We start from the raw sequence: 25,284 nt of genomic DNA, 5'->3' as shown, positions 1-25,284 counted from the left end.
TCCTGAACAAAAAATAGAGGCAAAAACGCATTGATTGGGCTTTGGCACACAGAAGGTGGACAGAAGAACAATGGAGTAAAGTAATTTGGAGTGATGAAACCAAAATCTCGATCTTTGGGAGTGACGGAGTGAAGTTTGTTCGCCGCCGACCGGGAGAAGACCTTTTGCCCCAGTGTACTACGGTCACTATGAAGCATCCTGTGAGTGTCATGGTATGGGCTTGAATGACCACTAATGGAGTTGGACGTTTAGCAGTAATAGAGGGCAATATTAATGCAAAAAAATATCAGGAAGAGATACTGCAAGCCAAACTGCTTCCGACTATCAGCAGAGATTTGTTCGAAGGGGATGCCCAACATTGCTTCTTCCAGCAGGATGGAGCGCTTTGTCGTATGGCTAAGACTTCCATGGAATGGTTGGGAAACCATGATGTTACTGTTCTGCCTTGGCCTGGAAATAGTCCCGATCTAAATCCAATAGAAAATTTATGGTCAAGGCTGAAAGTCTTAGTATCACGCCGAAACCCAAGCAACAAGAGAGAACTGATAGAAGCCATCATCCAAAACTGGTTTAGAGTTATTACACCAGAAGATTTAGCTCGTCTCGTCAACTCCATGCCTCGCAGAATTGAGTCTGTCCTAAAAAACAAAGGTTATCCTACCAAATACTAATTTTGTTGATAATAATCATTGTACCATTTTTTTTAAAATATATCTACTAATAGCTAACGGCTGTTGTTTTATTTATATTAGAGGATTTTCCCCCTTAAAATAGATGTTAAATATTAAGTAGAAGCACAAAACGATGTAATAAAATTATAGATAAACTTATAAATAACATAAGTCTTGTGAAAAAGAGGAATGCTGATAACAAAACTAAAATTTTTGAAAAGTTTCCAGAATTTTGGCCACTAGTGTATATAACTCATTAAATAAAATTGCGATATGAAGATGACAGAAGTTACACAAAAATTTCACAACGCAATGTCAATTACAATCTTCACGTAACCAAGTGAAATATATAGAAGAAATAATAAAAGCTATGACTTTCAAAATGTCTTGAAACATTTTAACAATTTTCTAAAATTCCGGCGATTAATAAATTGTAAGATTTTGTATTTTTGCGAAATGAAAAATTTATATTTCATTCATAGAAGCGATTCAGCTTTTTCAAATTTATAAATAGGGTGCCAAAGGCTAAATTAAATTACTTCTACAATATTCGATCTTTTGTCCATTTTCATCATCCATAGGTCGCTGGTTCAAATTCGGCTGAAAGGACCAAGGTAAAAGAATGAGATTAAAGTTGTTTTTCAGCTTTTTCAAATTTACAAATAGAGTGCCAAAGGCTAAATTAAATTACTTCTACAATATTCGATCTTTTGTCCATTTTCATCATCCGTAGGTCGCTGGTTCAAATTCGGCTCAAAGGACCAATGTAAAAGGATGAGATTAAAGTTGTTCTTCGGTGACATCGGAATGATGAGAAGAACACAGATAGATGTAAACCTTTATTTGTAACTGGCGATAACTAACGATAATTTAAAAACCTAACAGATAAACCTAGAAGTGTCACTTGCTACGAATATTGAATTCAATTTAATTTGGCTTTTGACACCTTATTTATAAATTTATAAAAGCTGAATCGCTTCTTGAAAAGCTCAAACCGTTCGGTTTATTAGACTATAATAAAGATATTAAAAACAGCTGATACAATTATCAAAATAATATCGACGGCTGTTAAGGTTAAAAGTATTCCAAGGCTTTCATATTTAATTACAAATGAACAGTGCACTGTAAATTTCCTTACTTCGCAAAAATGTAAATTATTACAATGTATTTATCGCCGGTATTTTAGTAAAGCTGTTAAAAAATTCAATAATAAAGTTCAGCACAGAAAATGATGAGTGTGTAGCAAATAAACTTATTTAAATATAACATCAACAAAATGCATATAGGAGTAAACGGTACTCGATATAGCAGCAAATAGTTTTGGTAAAAAATTGTGTAGGTTGTACTTTACCCCAATAGAATGATAGCACCCGCTATCGAAAACGATGTCTTCTTACATACAGCAACCACAAAAGTATTGATGATGGCGGAGCGGGTTTCCACCCGAACTAAAACACGACTGTCTTGTTTGGCCGATGGAACGACTGTCTTCGTACTTGTTTTGTTTTTTACCAGTTGACGCTACGTGTGGGCGATAATTACCAAAGCGATCGGGGATTTTAACGAAATCCTCTAATTTTGCTATGATTCGTTGTTAACATACAATGTATAAAAGAGCAGTCTTTTGTTTACAACAATGTATTAACAACCATCTAATTGTTCAATAGTGTGTGTGTGTTGTTCTAAACGGAATCTTGGCTAACTATACGGGGAGAATCAAAACTAACAAAAAGTATGTTAATATTTTAACTATGTTTATATACAGTTGCGAAACTGCAACAATATGACTTACAATGTCGAGTACATATTTTTTGACATACAAAAATTATAGAAGGATGGATTCGCGTCATAAATTACCTCATGTAAGGTAATTGTAATAATTCTTCCGCGGGTCATAAAAAGTAAAATCGAGGGCTGCAGTGGAATTGGGAACAAGCAAATGTCATAACTCAATAACATTCACGATCGGACCGGAATACACGGTGCCGGACAACTATTTCGATAAGCTGAAGACCGTGGAAAACTCGCCTATGTAATAACCAACATTAAGAGGACCTAATATGCCATTGAAATAAGATGAAAGTAGTTGTATTTTTATATTATATTAGCGATTGGCGCATTCTGTGAGAATGGTATTTGGAGAAGGCGATATAATTTCGAATTGTACGAGAAGTATAAAAAAATAGTAAATGGTAGAGATGTAATATCCTTCATAAAAATAGGTAGGCTTAGATGGGCTGGACATGTGTCAAGAGCAAATGAAAATTACCCACCCAGACGAACTCTATTATCGGTCCCAGTGGGAAATAGGAGTAGACCATGACTGAGATGGAGGGACGGTGTGGACGAGGACGCAAGGAAAATCGGCGCAACAAATTGGCAACGGTTGGCGATGGACAGAAACGACTGGCGAAATAGACTGGGGAAGGTCAATGCTCAACTAGAGCTGTAGCACCACTGATGATGATGATGATTAGCGATTGGCACCTAAAAAAGAAGAATTAAAAAAATATAAAGCTTAATAGTTTATACTTGATTTTTTGAGCATACTACAATATGATTAATAGTATTAAAATTAACTGTATTAAACTACAGTATTAATTACTAACTGTATTAACTAATTAAGTTAATTACATTAAACTGCGTGAGAAGTATAACATTAATCACATTATTTGTATTTTTATACTACATCTTTTTCATCTTTATGATCACTACGATCTATTCATTTGTACGCGTAGTGAGTTTATTATTATTTGTCTAAATATTTTCCAGGAATATACCAATGGAAATGGAGAAAGATACAGTTATCATTCAGGAAGTGAATATTGCGTAACCCAAGTCCCTGCAGATAGAGACAGGGCAGGGGGAAGAGAGAGGTATACTTGTCCAGCTGCACATCGATCACATTTTACGAGGAGACCTGTTACAAGGGTAAGATATATAATACTACACAAGATGCTGATCGTATGTTATGCGAAAAAAAAAAAATAAAAAAAAAATAAAATCGGTAGCTTTATAATTTCATGCATATGACTATTAGCCTACAAGATCTAGGCCAAGTAAGTAAACTGTCAAATTGGTTTACAGGTTAAATCTGATAATTTCTTAATTTAAAATTTGTTAAAAGCCATTTCAGCATTGGAAATCGAAACGACAAAATATATTTAAAATGTAATTCTCATTACAATCAATTGTATTTTAATCCAATATAAAACAATATTTGACTTAACGTAATACAAGAAAATAGTTACAGATTAAACGTGACACATAAAAGGAAAAAATAAGTACGAGCCCTAACAACTATATTTTCTATTGGGATAAACTAAAATACATGCACAATTCAGATAAAATAGTTTACAGTTAATTTTTTGCTAATAATGATTTTTGATGTAGTAATATGTAATTAGTTAATTACTCATAATATAGGTTCAATCAGCAACACAAAACAAAATATACTTACTCTAACGGAACTAATTAATAATAAAAAATGTTTATTTTGTTGGCGACTAAATATTAGGACATTTCGAACGAATATTTATTTTTAAAACGGAGTAGCATCGCCCCCTCGAATACGGTTGGGCATTGACTCGACTAAGAATCTTTTCATGAGTAAATTTTTTCCAAATTTGCTCTATTTTGGCTTCATTTTAAGTTCATGTAATGTCCGCTGTGGACATCAACATGGGAGTAAGACAGGGAGATGCCCTATCAACCATGCTATTCAACCTAGTTTTTGAGGCAGTCATCAGAAAAACCAATATAACCGGCCATATAAACACCAAATCAGTACAAATTACTGCATATGCAGACGATGTAGCCATCATTAGTAGGAATAAGCCACGACTAATGGAAGTGTTCAAACAAATTGATCCTGAAGCAAGAAAAAGAGGTCTCAAAATAAACGAAGCAAAAACGAGGTATATGACAGTCAAAAGAATAACTGACAATGAAAATAATATCACAATAGACAACTATACTATCGAACGAGTGGATGCCTTTACATATCTCGGCACAGAAATCAATCAGAAGAACTCCGTAAGTATCGAAATTAATGCACGTATTTCCAGCGGGAATCGTACATACTATGCTAATAAAAGATTGATGACATCGAAATTATTAGACAAAAGAACCAAAATGACTATCTACAGAACACTGATTAGACCCGTAGTAACCTATGGATGTGAAACTTGGGTAATGACGAAAAAAGATGAAGCCCAACTCAGGACATTCGAGAGAAAAATACTGAGGAAAGTATATGGCCCGGTACAAGAAGAAGATGGCACATGGAGAATCAGGAGAAACGACGAGGTTAATGAGTTAAATGAAGGTTATGACATTGTAAGATTTGTGAAAAGTCAAAGACTGTCATGGCTGGGACATGTGCAGAGACAAAACGATGCAAAAACAACAAAGAAAATGTTACAATGGAAGCCCATAGGAAGGCGAAAAAAAGGAAGGCCCAGAACGAGATGGTTGGATGACGTGGAAGACGATCTAGCATAGCCAGACAGGCAAAGACCCAGCCAGGGTTATGATGCCAAAAGAAGAAGAAGAAGAATGTCCGCTGTGAGTTGTTTCTTAGTGTCTGTTTCATTTTATGTATCATTTTTATGCATACCGTTGCCATTTAGTCAATACTATTAGAAAGAAGATCAAGAATGTACGTGTATATTGTAATTTCCAAACCATATTTTTATGGTTCTGGCCGAATGACAGGCCACTCCGTTCTGCTGAAAAATATAATTCTCGTCAACATTTAATTTCACAATGCTTGGTAGTATTCTGCTTTGAAGTATTTGTTGATATTTCGCAGGATTTTACGGTGCCCTTAACAAGTTCAAAACATCCTAACCCTGAAACTGCCATACAACCCCAAACCATCACTCCTTTAGGAAATTTTACTATTAGACAATCCATTTGAAAGCTTCATGTTTATATTTTTGTTGCCGCTTCTCGCATTTCGACCGCCATCGTTTTCTGTCCATCCATTCGTCTTCTTTGATGGCTCTATCTTTCATTATGTGCCGTACATTTTCTTCCCAGGCAACTGAAGGCCTTCCCCTTCTTCTTCTTTGTTGTGGTATGTAATTTAAAGCTTTCTTTGGCCATATATCTTCATTCATTCGCTTCACGTGACCATACCACACTAGTTGTCTCGTTTCAATTCTGTCTACACTGGAATATACAGTATTTGTCCTCCTTCTAATATCTTCATTCCTGATATGATCATTTTTGGATACATCACACGCTCTCCTTAGAAAATCCATTTCTACTACTTCTATTCTTTTTCTATCTTTTTTCGTGATTTGCCAAACTTCTGCCCCATAAGCCATAATAGGCTCTACCAAGGTTCGATAGATGTCAACTTCTTTTCTTGTCTAATATTTTTAGACCATAGTAGAGAGTTTAGAATGTTTACCGCTTTTTTTTCCCTGCTGCGTTCTGTTTTCGATGTCTCTTTTTGTAGTGCCTTCTTTAGATATTATAGATCCGAGATATTTATATTCATTGCATGTTTTTGTGTTTCTAATTTCTAACTCTGGATCTTCTTCATCATCTCCTATTTTAAGACACTCTGTCTTTGACATATTCGTATTGGGGCCCCATTTTTCATATTTTTTCTTTATTTTTCTAAACATGTAATCCATGTCTTCCTCATCATTTGCTACGACTACCTGATCATCTGCCAAAAATAAAGTTGTTAGACATTTACCACTTCCTATGTCTATTCGGATTCCGGATACGGTGAAGGTACCGTATCGTATGCCTTCTCTAAATCTACAAACAATAGGTGGGTAGATAGATACCTTGCCTTCCGTTTTTCGATTACCTGCTGCAGAACGAATATACCATCAGTGCACGATCTTCCTGCACGAAATCCATTTTGTTCTTCTATGTCTTCGTATTCTGATTCTATTTGGTCCAACTCAATTGGGATGTCTCCAGGTCCTGCTGCTTTACTGTTTTTCGATCTTTTGGGGGCATCGCTTACCTCTCCAGTTGTTATCTCAATTATTTGTGTATGTTCGGATATTTCTTTCATTTCGATCTCTTGGAATTTACATCTATCATCTGTCAGTAAGACCTCATAATGATGTTTTACTTTATGTAGATTTTTCCTTTCCTTCCCTCCGGAGAGACTTTATTACCTTGCACGCTTGCCCAACTCTTATTCCAACCTTAACTTGCCATAGAGTATTTCTTCGACCTTTCTTGCAAACTTTTACTAATATTCTTCTAGTCCTATAGAAATATAGTTTTGGTCGACCCGGGATTTTACTTGTTTTATTTAAGATATTTCCTGTTTCCCCATGTTCATCCACTTCACAGATTGGTTTATTAACGTAATAATTTTTACTTAACAACTCACGAATTTTTGAATTTGTGGAGATACCGCTCAATCATTTTATTGAAATAATACAGCCATTCACTCAATTTGACAACAAATTAGCTGTATAATCTAGTGATATTTATGGGAGTACCAAGCATTGTTTTCACAGCCTTGTTTGGTTTTTAGCAGTTACTTCATACTGTCCCATTATTTAGTTGTCATAGTTTTTACATATTTTGATGATCTTTAAGTCATTAATACGTTATATGGATTGTAAAAAAATATTAATTACTACTTATTATTTAAAATATTGTTAATTTAGCATTATTATCATAGTTATTAAAATTATAAGAAATTAACAGTTAAACAACTGAATTTGTTAAATATTTTGATTTGTTCCTATATACAGTTGTTTGGTTCGTATTCTTTACGCCCCAGAATACTTAAAATTTATTTTTCTTTAACGTAATTTTATTAAACATCAATTAATTTTGCACTAATTATACTATTTTTTCTAAATGACACATTTTTTTATTTTTAGAACTCAAATATTCTTTCGGCAGTGTTATGCCTGGTTAAAGAATTGGATTATCCCAGTTTAGAAGTGGTAGAAATGGCAGTGAGATGTAGAATGGACGAAATGGCGGAATGACACAAGAAATCACCGGAGGATAACATCGCACAACACATTAACGAACAGCTTTAATATAAGGGTCTGAGATTTTCATACTTTTATTGTTTATACATTTATTAATATAAGTACATAGTATTAGATAAATTTGAAGGTAATTAATGGGTTGAATTTGATTGATTTCCGTTTTATTTTAGCCGGATCCTTTTAAATTTTTAGCATTTCACTCTCTTTTGTATCTTAAACTTTATCTTTGTATTGACATCCTAATTTCTTTCTGCGTTTTCTAGTTGATTATAGAAAGTTAAGGTTTTTTTATCTTCGGTCAGCAATTGAAACATAATACTTTGAACACAAAGAAAGAAAAATGATATAAAACCTTGATTTTTGTGTAATTTAATTATTGTTTTCACTCATTTTACAACATTAAAAAAAATGACTTGATTAGACCTGATGAGTGTCTATGTCTGTGAGCCATACGTGATTTTAGGGAGGATACACTGATCAAAAATTCTGGTTTTCAAATATTGTTCTATTTTAGTGCTTTTCAAGATCCAACTCAGTTTTCCAAATCCTGCCCATGCTAACCTTATTCTTCTGGTAATTTCGACAGTTTGATTTTCTTTGTTAACTTTCATTATCTGTCCCAGGTAGATGTATTCGCTTACTGTTTCTAAATTTATATCGTTCAACGTTATGTCTCTAATGTTCGGTGTATTTGTCATTATTTTTGTTTTTTCTAAGTTCATCTCAAGACCTACTTTTTCCAAATCGTTGCGTCATCATGGTCTGTAGTTCTTCGAAACTTGTAGCGAATATTACAATGTCATCAGCGTATCTCAAATGACTTCTTTCATTAACATTTATTCCTTTATCTGCCCAGTTAATGTCTTTGAACACGTCTTCCAGTCTAAGAGTGAATAGCTTTGGTGAGATAGCATCTCTCTGGCGAACTCCTCTGTTGATTGGTATAGCTTTGGTTTTCGCATCTATTTTTATTTTCATTGTAGCTTTCTTGTAAATATTATATATGAGCATTCTGTATCGGTAGTCTATCCTGCACTTGTGCTATTGCCCAAAGTTCTATGGAGTCGAATGCCTTTTCATAATCAACGAAGCCAATGTATAAGTTTAAGTGATATTCATTGGTTTTCTCTATTAGCGTTTTGATTGTAAGAAACTGATCCGCTATACTGTAACCTTTTCGGAATCCTGCGTGCTCTACAGGTTGATAGCTATCGAGCTTCGACGTTAACCTGTTAGTTATTACTCTCATAAATAGTTTGTACATTTGGGACAGCAGGGAGATTGGCCTATAGTTCTTCAGATCTTCCCTGTCTCCTTTTTTGAAGAGAAGTATTGTCAAACTTTCATTCCAATCATCTGGGACTTTCAATTCTTCGAGAATAATTTCACTCCCCTCCTTCAACATTTCTACAAGTATTCCATCTTGGCCCGGAGCCTTATTCTTTAGTTGTGTCATAGCTTGTTTTATTTCGAAGGATTCTATGTTAGGGAGTATTTCTGAGTTGACATTCGTTGATCTTCCTTTTCAGTGTTATCTGGGTTCTTGTTTGAGGAATATAAATCACGCTAAAATGTTTGAGTAACTTTTAGGATTTCATTCTTTTCTCTTATTATGGTTTGGATAAGCTTATTTAAATCAATTTTCAAGTTTTTGGCGCTGCCTTTTATGGTTTTGAACAGGATCTTGAATATGTGAATAAAACTAAAAAATACTGAATAAAAAAAACTTTTAGGCTTAAAATTTTCACTAATTCGTTAAAATTGTCTCCTTTTAGGGTGATATCCTGATTCCGACACTCCTTAACAATTCGATGTCCATTTAAGAATGATTAGTTCTTAGATGCCCGAGTTTCTGCAGTAACCAATTTATCTTGTTCTAAATCTCTATGATTTCTGGGAGCTGGATCTGTAGAATGCGGTGCACCTAGTAGCAATTAATGCACTTTCGTAAGCGTAGCCGTTTTTTCATAGTTTCTTCCACCAACTGCACCAATTACTCCATATAATATTCGCTATTGGTGGTTCTTCCTTTTTTTAAGATAGTCGATGTACTTGTGCATCCCAAAATGCAGTTACCAAAACCTTCTTGGATAATATTTTAGTCTTTGGTCGGTTTGGAAGATGCGTTATTATTTTGAACTGTGCAAACGCGTCAAACACAGCTTTTGACAATGATCTTATGACAAATGGTCATGCAAAGTGGTGAATCCACTCCGTGGGCTTGACCAAGTATCTGATATTGAACTACTCTGCAATCTTCTGACTCTCAGCTGCCTCAAATCTTCCACACCGTTGATCCGGTGTAGACGAAGACCTCTTCAAAGTTTTCTGTCTTCTGTGATTATTTGTTAGAGTTGCTTAGCCGATCGAACTTTCCATACGATCGGCTCATCTTCACTTATCTGCTTTAATCTCCGCTAACAGGTCAGTTTCTCCATGAGTCATGACCATATGCTTGTTTCTTATTTTACCACACGACAGAACAAAAGTTTTGTAAACCTTTCTTACAGTGTTTCTGCCCATGCAATTCTATAGGACTTACCACTTTCGTTATAAAATTTAATTTTGGATGTTTTACTCAGCAGCCGATTGTTAAATATTTCATTTAGTGTGACAAACACCATAATGCTGATTACAGAGCTTTCTGATATATTAATTTCCTTTGCTATCTCAAGTAACTTTATTGGTACGGTCGTCGAAAAAGTTTTGTAGATCCTTTTGATACGTGCCGTTTAAAGCGGGATGGATTTTTTATAATGATGCCATCTATATGTCAGGCCCTGAATTTTTGAATGATGACATATTGTTCGTGATATACAATAGAACCTGTTTAAGACCTCTATTAGTTAAATACCATGAGAGACGTCAACAAATTCGAGTAAACAAAAATATCAGTAATTTTTTTTGCTTTAAATAATTCGGTTGTTCTCTATCGTTCCGTAAAGTATTCAATGCTGTTCTTGAGTCTTTGATGGAAACCCATGGAGCGCTTATAATATTATTCAAGTCTTCTATGTCATCTAAATTATTAGTATCAGTTTTTTGAGCTACTGAATCGGTAATTTTGTCGTCAGATAATGTCTCAGCAGTCATAAATCCATCATCGATTGTAACAAAGTCCTCAAAGATATTCCTGATTCAGACATCAGGGTGTTCCATTTTGTAGGAGGTGAACTAGAAATAATTTCGGTTTCAGCTTCTTCTATTGACGACGATGGAAAAGTACAGTGTAAAGACAGTTTTTTTATAATAGTCATAGTTACATTTCGCCAAGCTTTATCAGCCGTCCTCATGGCATGCAATATATCTATAGTAGAATTATTTTTTTTCTTCTATATTATCCATTATGTTCCTGACAGCTTCTTTTAGACAGAAGTGTTTAATAATATGTTGATCCATAGGCTGTATGATTTTAACTCCTTAATTAACATCCATTAGATTTTAACTGCCTTAATTTTCATTCATATTATTATGGGCTGTACAATTATCAATAAATAACAGGATTTTACTTGTTTCTTTGGCCATTTTGTTATCAAAATTGCAGAAATCATCCCTGTTTTTGAATGTACTTTACATTTTAAAGGTAGTAATTTATATCTAAAAAAAAAAAACGAGATTTTTTAAATTTGCCAATGACTAATGGTGAGAATCTTTATGTTCCTGACATGTTAGCAGAATAGTCTAACGTTTCTTACTGTGCTTCATACCATGGCATTTATCATTTTTAAAAGTCTTATCGGAAGGACATGTAAAAAACAGTCACGTTTATTAAATTTTTAATATTGTTGCCAGAGTACTCATTTGTAGGCCAAATTGTTCAGCAACATTGTCGACAAATTCTTAAAGTCGGTAACATATTTTTCTTCGAACTATAGAGGCAATAAGTTTCAAATAATCGAGTTGTAAAGGTTATAAAACGGTGAACTTACATTGTAGTCAAATTTTAAAGTCAATAACTTATTTTTCTTCGAGCTATAGAGGTCATAACTTTCAAATAATAACCGAGTTGTAAAGATTGTAAAATGAAACATTGCAATGTTCGAGATACAAGGGTTCAATTTAATTTTTCGAGGATATACAGAGGAAAAATATGTACCAAAATGACTTGGCGGGGGCTTATATTATTTCGACTCATAGAGGGTTGATATTTAGAGTAATGGAGGTTAAGGTTTTGGAGACTTTCGATTTATCGAGGTTCTACTGTATGATATCTTTTGTATCTTCAATTATTTCTTTATATTATCTCATTAAAGTTTCTGGTATACATACATATAACGAAATTCAATCACATATTCTATAAATTTTAACAGAAAGTAAATATATCTGTTCTAAGTGCAGTCCCGTAAATAATATGCACTGAGAAAGATGTTTGTCGGTCAGACTGTTAATTTTTTAGTTGAGAATCGATACTTGATCGCAAAGTTAATAAGATCTCATCATAATCGGCGCTAGCTGTAGACGGCACTCAGACTTTTTTTTATTCGACAATTGAATTATTGCAATAAACAAAATAAGGGCGAAATGCAAAGAAGTGAAACGTTAAAAAAGTGTTAGACTTAATTATTAATGAAAGAGTATAATTGAATAAGACGCAAATGTTATAATAAAAATTTAATAGTAACCCATTAATACTAAAGACTTAATTAATAAAACTGACAATTTCTGATACATACCTTTCTTTTCTTTTTCTTATATTTCATTTCATCATTTTCATAGCACGTGTAGGGAAATAATAAAGACATGTAACGATTTTGTATTATTCACATTGGTTATATAAACTCGTATGTACTTATATATTTATAAAATTTTATAACTAAGGGTTTCGATACTCTCGAATATATAAGATGAATTATTGTTATGGACATGCTTCGAAGGTGTGAAAATGTAAATATATCTGTAATGATAAAGAAAGTTAAAAGTACTTTATGAAATTTGAGCCTTATCGACAATACATAATAGAAAACAATAACTATTTAACAGCACAATGTTTTTGTGACTTATAAACAATCATTTGGAATTGCTTTGTCCCGACGTTTCGTCTGATACTACAACGAATATTATCAAAGTTTGTAAATATTTGTTCTTCTTCAAGTGAGATGTACTTCAGTGTGATTGGAGGAACATCCATGCAGTTTATTTCTGATAGACGTGAATAAAAAGAAGTCATTTGATGCCAAATCAGAGCTGAATGGTGAATGACAAATCAATTTGGAATTTTAATTGTTAAAAATATGTTATCAATCATGATACTTTGCTTTTTTTCTATTGTTTAATTATTTTTGGTTCCAAATGTATAAATTTAGATTTGATATAACCGACAAACATGCTTAAGTTTCATAAAATGCTCTGGGTAGCTTTCTCTAAAAAAATAATAACCCAGGTACTTAAATCGCACTAAATCAATTTAATACAGGTATAATGAATATGTAAGATTTTTATTAATTTATAGACATTTTTATTAAATAGATCTTTTTGTGTAAATATTTGAAACGCATAAGAAACTTAAACTTTGTCAAAGTATATACAGTGTGACCCATTTAGATTGGAAACACCTCTATAAAATTTGAAGTTGTTAACCGATTTTAACCAAATTTTTTTTTAATGTCATGTAATAAAACGTCTATTGCGGGACAAAATATGAAATATTTAGTTAAATTTTCAGGGCATTCTACGATACTTTTTCTTCGTCGAAAATGGAAAATTTGTATTAGCGATTTTTTTATTAAAAAAATTTCTACGCCACTGGATTTAGAGTGGCTTCAAATAGCTATGACAAAAATTTCATTAAGATATATTTATTAATTACAAACTTATGACAACTTAAAATTTTTAAACTCACTAAGAAAAAAACACTCTGTATTAACGTTAAAAAAAAACACTCTGTATTAACAGAAACATGGAAACATAATTTTAGTTTAATCCTAGTTGCCTCTACCAATCCACCATCTAATTGGATACATTTAGATGGTGGAGCGTAGCGTTTATGAATATTTCTTATTACATTTCTTAGTTGTTGGGGAGTAATTTCTGCACATGCCTGTCGAATTCTTGCACGGGTTCGTTTACGTCTCTTGCACGGGTTTGGTAAACTTTTTGTTTGATAACTCCTCAGAGAAAGAAGTCTAAAATTGTGAGATCTGGAGATCTGGGTGGCCAATCTATCAACGGACTACCCCGGCCTATCCAACGGTTCGGAAAATTTTCATTTATCCATTGCTTCACGGTTCTGGCGTAACGAATAGAACACCCATCCAACTGAATATACAAATTTAATCGTTCATTAATTGGGAGCTCATGAATAGCATCTCACAAGTCGGTGTATAAAAATTCTAAAAAGTTCTGTGAGTTCAAGTTTTCTTCAAAAAAGAAAGGCCCAATAACTCGCTCGTTCAGTATACCACACCAGACATTGATTTTTTGAGAATACTGGCTTTTACAGTTTATTACCCAATGGGGATTATCTGCTGTCCAATAGCGACAATTCTGTGATGATACTACTCCATTTGTAGTGAAAGTGGCTTCGTCGGTAAACAACACGTTTTTAGAAAATTTATATTGTTTAAATATTCCCCTTGGGCCCATAAACAATATTCTAAACGTTTTGCTTCGTCGCCTTCTTGTAATGTGTGTAAGAATTTTGGTTTGAAAGGTTTAATATTATTTACCTTAAGACATCGTCGAATACTCTCTCGAGGCACATTCAAATATAAACTGGCATTATTGTTATTTCTGAAATGATCTAAAATGATTTGATAATTTCCTCTTCTTCTTTGTAATGGGTTATTTTTTAAAATTAGTTTTGATACTGCACCATATTCATTAAATATTCTATTTATTTTGTTTACCGTACCGCAGCTAATATTAGGACGATCCACATGTCTGTCATTAAATATTGTACAAACTTCCCTGGCACTTCTATAGTTATCTCCCAAAAGAATAATTTCAATTTTTTCTCTCAAACTTAATCTTGCAGCCATGACACAAAATATTATTAAAAGAATTTGAAGTAAATATTGTTGCAGATATTATGCATAAATTTATGCTAGCACTGAAATTTGTATGACACAAATAATGTCAACAGTAATATCGTTGTCATGGCAACTGAGATTTAAGTTGTAGCATGTAAAGTTAATAATAATGTAAGTGCATTACTTGCATTAAATTTTTATGCTATTTTAAACATTTTTTTGTCTAGTAGTGGTTTATTATTAAAATTATTTGAAAAATAATTAGTTTTATGGTTATCTATTGATACAGGGTGTTCTTTTTTGACTCGTAGCTTAGTGAGTTTTAAAATTTTAAGTTGTCATAACTTCGTTATTAATAAATATATTTTAATAAAATTTTTGTCATAGCTATTTGAAGCCACTGTAAATCCAGTGGCGTAGAAATTTTTTTAATAAAAAAATCGCTAATACAAATTCTCCATTTTCGACGAAGAAGAAGTATCGTAGACTGCCCTGAAAATTTAATTAAATATTTCATATTTTGTCCCGCAATAGACCTTTTATTACATGACATTAAAAAAAAATTTGGTTAAAATCGGTTAACAACTTCAAATTTTATAGAGGTGTTTCCAATCTAAATGGGTCACACTGTATATGCATTTCTTCGATCCAGAATAAATAACAATTTTACAGACAAATTAGGAAATTATGAGTTTTCAGTGAAGAGGATTATAGCGTTTGAAAGCTGCTTGAACATCAAAAACTTTAGAATAGGTATTGAATTTACTTTGTCGAACACGATATTAATAGAGTTTGTAATAATTCACAAAATATAGTTATAAAATTAGTAGCGTAACAGACTGACTGCCTTGATATATTATTATATTACCGATTATTTATTATAAGGTAGCGCCACTACAGGTCATTGAGTCTCTTGGCTTCAAGGGGACAATAAATTAGCACAGCCGAGCCATGAAAATCCATCATCTTAATATTTATGCATTAACCAACTTGATTCACCCACGATTTCGCGCACACAACTACAGACTCAATTTGAATTGCAAGCTAAAACGTTTCAAAAAATTCTGGCTGGTATGGTGCACGAGCCAACTACCAACTTACAACAAAGTGAGTGTTGCCAATCCGCTGAGCTATGGGACCGACTATTTATTTATTAATTTTATGTAATTGACGACCACGTGAATATTGCAAACAAAGCGCATGTTGCATGAATGAAACAATATGGAGAAATAAAAATACCGGAAAACAAATGAAAGGCAGAATTTACAGAACAGTCACATATGCTACAGAAACACGACCTGACACAGAGAGGACAAAAAGGATGTTAGAAACAGCAGAGATGAAAAATTGATAGTAGAACACTACGGGACAGAGCTAGAAGTGCAGATACGACTTAGATGTAAGATGGAGAACATCAAAGGCTGGATAAGAAATAGAAGAGTAGCATTGAACGATCATTTAAGTTGAATGACAACAAATAGAGTAGTAAAGAGGGCAAGAGACGGTTCTCCAATAGGAAGACGATCAGTAGGAAGACCACTTATACTATGGAACGACAATTTACTGGAGGTACATTGAAAAACAGACAGAGTCGTGTCTAGATAAAAAGAAGAAGAAGAAGAAAATTTGCACAGTAAGTAAGTTTGCTAAGATATCTTGTCTCAATCGAGATAGCTTATCTTATTGAGATAGCTAACTCAGTAAGCGGGTATTCTTGTATACACATAAGATTTTCTACCAGTTCGGTGGTTTCGTCGACTGTTGATTATGCCGAGGTTTTCTCCCATATATCAGGAATATTTTCAATCAAACATATTACGAACTCATGTCATATTCATTGTTGTTAATGTTTAAGTGGAAGCACTCTTCAGAATTGCAGGACCAGAGGCGTAGTAGCAATTTGCTATTCTTTCTTGTCTTCTTTAACGTCTTTGGCTCGGTGGATCGCAAGTTAGAATTCGGCCAGGTACGGGAATTTTTCTGTTAAATAAAAGCATACATTTTCATGTCCGTGAGATTGGTACTAGTTCAAAATGCAATATTTGTTTCGATTTAAGAAGCGACTCTTTTGTAAAGACATTAAAGCGGACTTTTCGTATTAGTTAAAGTGCCCGTTGGCAAAAAAGTTTATAAGAGATACTCTCTCCAAACTTTGAGTATCGTTTCATTGGGCCGAGTCTGACACGGTTTCCCTCTACGACTTTTGTTGGTTCTGGGACGTTATTTCTCGAATTTTCCCGAAATATATCGCTTTTACGACATCGAAAATTTATAAATACTGCTATTCTTTTTGATTAAATAGCTTAAAAGTTATAAGAAAACCGAAAATAAAATTGTCTGATGATAAATATGGACCATTCAATGCGTCTTACAACTCGAACATATCGAAAAAACGACTGTGGCGAAATTTATAGATAACCAGCTAATTTTTCATGATCCTTTCGTTAACAGCAGCAAAAACAACTTTTCCATATTGTCTGACGGAACTTGTTTTCCGATTTTCCTGTCCGACGGGTAAAAGTGGTCGATTTTATAACTATGAAAAAATTTATTAGTATCAGTCAGTCATTGACGAATTTATTGGGGCATAGCTAGAGTCTGACGAGAAAAAATAATTTATAAATAAGAGACATATGTACAGAGAAGAAAAATATAGCTTCCTACGACTCATAATGGAAGTGAAAGTGGAAGGAAACATAGTTACAGGAAAAAGAAAATGCTCGTAGCTGAAGAATGCAAGAGACTAGACAGGCATGGACCATTAATTATTAGGAACAGCTCCAGATATTTGCTATAATTATCGCCAACCTTTCGTAATGGTGTCAAAATTATAAATCAAGATCAAGCATCAAAAGATATTTTTTTGTATTCTAGCCTTGGTTTAGAACCTTTAGCCACGTAATTACATACAAATAATCAAAAGATATAATAGAAGCATACTTGGGTGGCAAATGATCAATAGCAAGATCACTAACACGTTCGCTAGATCAACTATTCTATGCTATATGAACATGGCGTCCAAGAAGTCCAAGCTGCTATATTTGCTCTAATAGAGTATCATATTCATATGACACTAAGAAGCAATATAAGTGGACAAAACAATTAAGAAGGCGCTAGGATGCTTCTAATACTTTAAGCGAGCAGGTGAAGCTCGCTGAGAAACGATCGATCTTTTTGTTCTAATTCCATGACCGTTATCGATCGTTAAATATCATGATGGCTATCATATTCGCTATCGTAACTTTATTGAGAGCAGCTCTAAATAATGATTGAGTCGATTTTCCATACTATTCTCTTTGATTTTTCACTAGCCATGATATTCTTCTCCTACCAGGACCACGTTTCATCATCATCAGTGGTGCTACAGCTCTAGTTGAGCCTTGACCTTCCCCAGTCTATTTCGCCAGTCGTTTCTGTTCATCGCCAACCGTTGCCAATTTGCCGCGCCGATTTTCCTTGCGTCCTCGTCCACACCGTCCCTCTATCTCAGTCGTGGTCTGCCTCTACTCCTATTTCCCACTGGGACCGATAATAGAGTTCGTCTGGGTGGGTAATTTTCATTTGCTCTTGACACATGTCCAGCCCATCTAAGCCTACCTATTTTTATGAAGGATATTACATCTCTACCATTTACTATTTTTTTATACTTCTCGTACAATTCGAAATTATATCGCCTTCTCCAAATACCATTCTCACAGAATGCGCCCATTATTCTTCTTAGTATCTTCCTTTCGAAGACGAGCAGAAGATTTGCGTCTGTTTTGGAGATAGTCCATGTTTCTGACCCATATGTCAGCACTGGTAGGATGAGTGTTCTATATATTATTAGTTTGGTTTTCTGGCTTAAATTTTTGTTTTTTAGCTGCTTGCTTAGTCCAAAATAACATTTGTTTGCTAGCAGTACCCTCCGTTTTACTTCTTCAGATGTGTCATTATCGTTTGTTATGAGAGAACCCAAATATGTAAACTTATTTACTACCTCAAAATTATATTGGTCTATACTGAAGTTTTCTTCGGCGTTTCTAGCTCTATCTCTGTTATTTGGAATAGATGCTAACATTTTGGTTTTTTCCTCGTTTATTTTAAGGCCCATATTTTGTGCGGCTGTCAAGAAGGTGGAAGTCATCTCTTTAAGTCCTCGTGTAGTACGTGCGATCACGTACTACACGACCACGTTTACCTTGGATATTTCGTTGAAAGAGGTCTCATAATGTGAACGAAGTATTCCAGCTTGCGTTTCTTTATTATATTGACCAGTTGTATTGATTGGCCAATTCAAAACCGCATATCCACTTTGGATATATTGCGGCATTTGAAAAAGACCTTCTCAAGTCGAAACGGATCCGTTAACCCATTGAGCAATCATGCCAGCTATAAAGATTGAAAATTGTGGCTATAATCCAACCATTAATTTGGTCTGAGATCTCTGTTTGAGTTTAGGCTTTTCTATATAAATATTTCAGTTCACCAAAAGGAGACAAAAGATGCTGGTCAAATGCCAGCTTACAAAATCAAAGTAGTACAACTAACTAAGCACGAGAGGGCTTAAATAATTTGTGTCATTGACGTAAATGTGTCATTGCAAAGATAAAGTAGGAAAACCGACGATACAGAATTATTTCTTTCATTAGAGGTAGACCAAAGATAGTTTTGAATATAAGTAGAAACGACACATCAATATAAGTTGATTTAATCTGTTTCTAAAGTTGTTTAATAAGGAATATGTTGACTAACTGGTAAAGTTAGTTTAGAATGAAATCGATTTATCTCACTTGCTTTCGTTGGCTGCTAAATTACTTATTATTTATAATATATATAAAATTAGTTTTAAACTTTAAAGGAACGAGAAACGTATTACTATGTTGGTTACAATACGTGGTAGTTGTCTTAGTGTTGACCATTACAAACCCTAAGACGATTATTTAAGTCTCCAAGTAGTTCACGACATAGTAATCCTTAGGAAAACAAAAGTAGCTAGTGAATGTCAAATATTTTCTAAAGCGTAATTTTAAATTATTTCTCCAATGTCTTTGGGGAATGGTGATATCTTAAACGCATTGTTAAATTTTTTCAACAGGCAGCTGCTCAAACTCTTTTTATAACGATTACAATAAATACATTTTTACTACTATTCATATTTATCTACATTTTAGGCGCTAATGTATAAAAACGCCATCATTATGTAATCTACGAAATACCCTTTCGGTTATCACGTTGTTAGCAGCACTGAAATGTATTTTCTCAATTTGTTAAGGTCGCGGCATATTATCATGCACGTATAGTTTCCGGCACGTAGCGTTTCCAGTCCAGCAATCGGACTGCGCGTTCACATTTTTCTACATAGAACGTTTCAGTTTGGTTCGGTGCAGATATGATCTCTCTTTTCTCGACAAAAATTATGTACAATTGCTCTTCTACTTAACGATGAAGAAAGAAAAACTGTAATAAAAAGAAGGTTTGAAGTACATCCAATGCTAAGAGAAAGGAAGAAGAAAGGTGAATACTGGACTTTATTACAAAGAATTTATTGATGACGAAAATATTATCGATATTTTAGAATGAATAGGATTCAGTTTGAATATGTTTTAAATTTAAATTTAATTACACCTACGCCACGACCTTTACTATGTAGAAACGTATAAACATTATTTTTTTGTGCAGCTGTTGTCTGGTAGACCAAACAAACAGTATATACTTGTTCTTGAACTAGAAGGAGGATGGAGATTGTCTCGAAAGCCCTAGAAGCACAAACATCAAGGAGTACGAACAGTTGAAAGGAATTATTTACATGGAGTGGCAGAATCAACAATATAAGAACACACGGACACTGAAAGGTTTCCAATAGGAAGGAGACATAGCCATGATAACGAAATCCGGGACCTTTGGAGAGGGTGAAACTTTCTAAAGCTGCTAGGGACAAGACATCAGGAATCTAATGTAAACATAGTTTTTCGACAAGGAATTATAAGAGACAAAAGCACTAATGTGGCAATATATGTGGTGAACCAGAATGCAGGCATCACTGGGCAAGTCGTGAGGAACGGGACCGTGGTTTACAATTGCTACATTTTACCAAACGTCCCGTTTTGGGCATTTGGGCATACAAGGACTATGTAGACTCGGTAATGCGGGAGATGAGGACAGAAAAAGTGGCTGTCGTCATGGTCTGTGACCTGATGCAAAGGATCGTACATGCTTTCACTAGTGCCGACGTTCGTGAGAGGGGACAGTGAATCCTTTTTGGCATTACATTTGTGAAAACGATGCTTCTAAGCAGAGTTAAAAACTGGACTGTTTTGGAATAGTTTATTTATTGATGTAAAGTATGTGATACAGTACAAAGGTAAAAAATGTGTTAATATTATATGAAAGGTTCAAAGGATTTCCTTTTGTGTTTTTTCCTTTTTGGAACTTTATTGATTTAAGATCGATTCGCGCTGCGGCGGGCTAAAATTGCGCTGAGCCTAGCTCCGCTGAGGGGGCTAGATCAATCTAGAAACCACGCCACAAGCTTGTACATGACATAAATAAATGATTATTAGCGCCTCTATCGACCGGGCTACAAACCTTGCTTTTTTAAATTTCGACACCGTCTGAATAAAGACCGGGCAGACTTGTATCACTATTCCAGTTGTAAATACATAGATTCGGTCTCTATTAAAAACATACGATCTCTCTAGCGGTCATAACACAAGATAGACTTAAATCACTTTGTCAAATGATAGCAACCTAATAAAGTGAAAAAGTGGTATTAATCAAAATTTAAATTTTTAACTTATGCCACTATGACTGAGTGGTTCAAATATTGAAGGACACATATGGTAATACCGATGATTATTGTCATTTAGAGAATCCTGCAATACCGCCACGAAAGATTGAAGTTGTCTAAATGACTATTTCCTTTTTTAATACTTCATTAACTGTCAAATATGCAGAGCTGTGTACAAACATGATGACTGAAAGGGTTAAAAATGCAAAACGATTGTATTTGAACGCTTGTGCAATAATAAATGATCGAAATTCAATGCACAGTGTGTCTTTGGAGTTTTCTCAGGCAAACAGCGGACACCTTGTGATATTACATTAACATTTTAAAGATTATTTCACAGTTTTATAAAGTTTTTCTATTTATATTGTGTGATTTACAACAAGAGAGCTAAAGGAATAATACAAGTAATGTGGCATTTAACATCAAGAAAGATTAAATTGTACAGCCGTTTTTAGTTATGTTTATTACAGATCTACAAACTTTCTTTCCTAGATTTTTATAAAAAATACTTACATAGGGAATAATGAGATTATTTTTTGAAAAAAAAATTAAATGACCTCGTCAAATTTTTTTTACAAAATACTAACTATTACATGGGAATAATTAATTAGTTTTTATTTATTAATGGAATTCCTGGATTATACCATAATTATTTTCTTATGAAAAGTTTCTGTATCCTGATTCCTGGATACAGACATATCTGATTGCATTTCTTACCTCCAGATCTGAAGGAGTTTTATGGTGTGTTAATTTCTTGTCCTTTAAGAGAGATATGTGATCTTCTGTTCCGAGGACATTATATGCCATTGGCAGCTAGCAACAAAATAAGTAGTTTTTTTGTTGTCCCATCTGGAGAAGTCATCATAAAAAGTAATCTACACTATCATATTTTTTAAAGTTGCATTTTCCATCTCTATTTTGCCGTAAGATCTTAAATCATGATCCTAATGTTGTTTCTGGAGAATCCGTCCTATACGATTTTCAGTTCGACATACAATTGATCCTTGTCATCATCTTTGTCTTCTGTTAAAACGTTTACATGTGTGAGGCCAATAGAAAACTTGCCCTTTATTCTTATGTAAGTAGCTGATTCGTGGGCTTATTGGTTTTAGGATATGTTTTACTTTTTTGTTAAGATTGAATTTGTTTTGTATAGATGCAAAATTTTCTCTTTTTATCCTTTGTCCAGATCATCTCACTTCCTGTAGGATGATCAGGTGTGCTTTTTATTTTGATAATACTTAACTTAAAACTAAGTGTATATTCCTAAATCAATTTAGGTGTCTTTTTTACAGAATAGGATCGTTAGCACTACTGCTAACTCGCCCTGCTCGTCCCGTTAAACTAGTACGCCAGTTGGAGGAAACAAAGGATGCTCAAAAATTATTCCCAACATTCCAGTGGACATTTTATACAAATCAAGCAAGCAAGCAAATATGTGTGATATAAATTAACGGACACAAATAATTTAATGAAAAATAAACGATTACTTTGGTTTTTTTTATTCTGAATGGATTTGAAACTTACAAAAAATAATATGCAGCCCTCTCATTCGTTTTGTAAATCACTCAATACACTGGTGTTTGTTTTTAAATGAGGTTGAAAATAAAAATATATACGTTTACGTTTGTTGTGAATAGTTGTTATTGAATTCTTGCCAAAAATTAATTTGAAATTTATTGTATGTGTATATAGAATTTTATTCCATCCATTGAGCCGTTTGTTTTTATAGTATACTGTTTATACATATATTTGTAATTATTAATCTAGTCGTTAATTTTTTTTGAACTCATCTTGTAATTTTTTATATTTAAATTTTATTATTAATATGTTTTATAAACCGATAAATAAAGTCTTTTTATTCGATGTTTTCTTTTATTTACAAAAACTGGAAGACTAAAGTAAATTTTAATATACATTTATGGACAAAATTAGAAAGACTCAAGAAAATGATAGACGTTTGAAAAGCAGTGGGAGCTCGAGTACTTTCAATTTGATGGCAAGATCTGAGTTCCATCCTTAATAGATTACATCGGCTCATGTTTAAGTGACATGAATTTCAGCGTCGGGCATTGGAAGACGGTATCATCGTTTGTATTACCTTTTCAGAAGCAATCAAGAATCTTGTGCAAGAAGTTATCTAACTGATAGCAGACGCTATAATAAAATTGCTGCATATATACCAATCATTAATCCGAAGTAAACTGGATTCTGGTACAATATGCTACGTAACTGCGCGTAATCATATTCTTAAAAAACTAAACGTTATACAAAGCATATGTTTAAGACTTGTTCTGGGTGCTTACCGAACTAGTCCTCTTCTTAAATTTTCAGGTTATCCTAGATGAACCCCCTATCAATACCAAGACAACACATTTCTTTAAATTATGCTGCCGGATTGTCTTCCAACACTAATAACATAAACTACCCACTTCTTTACAAAACACATTCACCCACTCATTGCCATAAAAAATTAAAATAACCACCCCTTATAATAGAAAAATTAGAATAATATCTATTAAAATGCGAATATCTACCAATACTCAACACCTTATATAAGATATATGCTCCTACAACAGCTGCACAAGATGAAGACATTGCCAGGTTCTATAGTTGTATAGAAGAAACTATAAGCGCTATTCCTAATCGTGAACTAGAATCCTAGAATATTTTAAAAGCCAAAGTAGGATCAACTAACTAAAATATTGAAGGGGTATTAGGAAAAAAAATGCACTGGGGTAGAGCAATGTGAGGGGTGACCATCTTGTGAAGTTTTGTGTAGTTATAACTCAACAAAGACATTGGCTTGGATGGCAGAGATGTTCGAATAATTGCAAATTTATATTGGAATCAAACAACATCAGTCTTAGTAGATGGTGTAGAATCACAGGCTCTTAATATTAAAAGAGGAGTACGGCAGGGATGCCTCTTATCACCCCTGCTTTTCAACGTTTACTCCGAAAGAATTTTCAGAAAAGCACTTTCTCAAAAACAAGAAGGAATACTTGTGAACGGTGAAGTCATCAATAATTTGCTATATGCGGACGATACAGTACTCCTAGCTTCTAGTCAAGAAGATCTGCAAACACTACTTGATAGAGTCGTTGAGAGTTGTAGGGAGGCAGGTCTCGATCTGAACATACGGAAAACCAAAATACTCGTAATAAGTAAACAACAGCATATAAAACCGTCTATATATGTAAATAGTACCAAACTTCAGCAAGTTGATAAAATCGTTTACCTTGAATTAAATTGTAACGCAGAAAGTCACGGCGAAATTAGATCTAGAATAGAGCAGGCTAGAGCGGCTTTTAGAAGGATGTCCAAGGTGTTATGTAACAGAGACCTAAAATTGGCACTGAGGATCCGCCTACTTCGCTGCTACGTGTTCTCGGTCTTACTTTATGGTGTGGAGTCCTAGACTGAATAAAATCGATCTAAATCGTCTTGAGGCTTTCGAAATGTGGTGCTATAGAAGAATTTTAAAAGTTTCCTTGGTGGAGGAGATTCGAAACTTCACAATACTAGAACGTCTCAAGACTACTGAGATCATAAAAAGCATCAAGCAGAGAAAGCTGGAGTATTTCGGACATGTAATGAGAGGTCCCAAATATAGGTTGCTACAAAATATCATGCAAGGAAAAATAGCAGGCAAACGCAGTCCAGGACGAAGAAGAACCTCATGGTTGAAGAACTTGCGAGATTGGTGTGGTGTTAGTTATGATGGTAACCAACGTTCTGAAAGGACAGGGTACATGAAGAAGAAGATAACTCAACAGATATAACTGCAACGCTCAAGGTCACTTCATCGATAAAGGGAGGAGCCAATAGTCAATAGTATACTTAGCATTGAAGATACATTTTAGTGCGTTTACTACGTTGTCAGA

General features: G+C 33.9%; 1 protein-coding gene across 5 annotated transcripts in view; it reads left to right on the top strand.

The window, feature by feature from the left end:
* LOC140443935 (uncharacterized) overlaps positions 1–23,263 on the top strand; it is a 78,475-nt gene extending 55,212 nt beyond the window's left edge. For 4 of the 5 annotated variants that reach the window (XR_011951283.1, XR_011951281.1, XR_011951284.1 and 1 more), the window contains 3 exons: positions 3,444–3,602; positions 7,544–7,715; positions 22,693–23,263. Coding sequence is in view for 1 of the 5 variants with exons in the window: in XM_072535455.1 (XP_072391556.1) it covers positions 3,444–3,602; positions 7,544–7,654 (270 nt within the window). In the remaining 4 variants the exon portion in view is untranslated. Of the gene's footprint in view, positions 1–3,443; positions 3,603–7,543; positions 13,084–22,692 lie in introns of those variants that run through there. The other variant, XM_072535455.1, reaches the window with a different exon arrangement.
* Positions 23,264–25,284: the final 2,021 nt, after the last annotated feature.

Source organism: Diabrotica undecimpunctata, chromosome 6 (assembly GCF_040954645.1).
Source record: "Diabrotica undecimpunctata isolate CICGRU chromosome 6, icDiaUnde3, whole genome shotgun sequence".
In the NCBI taxonomy this organism is placed as follows: Eukaryota; Metazoa; Arthropoda; class Insecta; order Coleoptera; family Chrysomelidae; genus Diabrotica; species Diabrotica undecimpunctata.
This window is presented reverse-complemented; position numbering and strand designations above follow the sequence as displayed.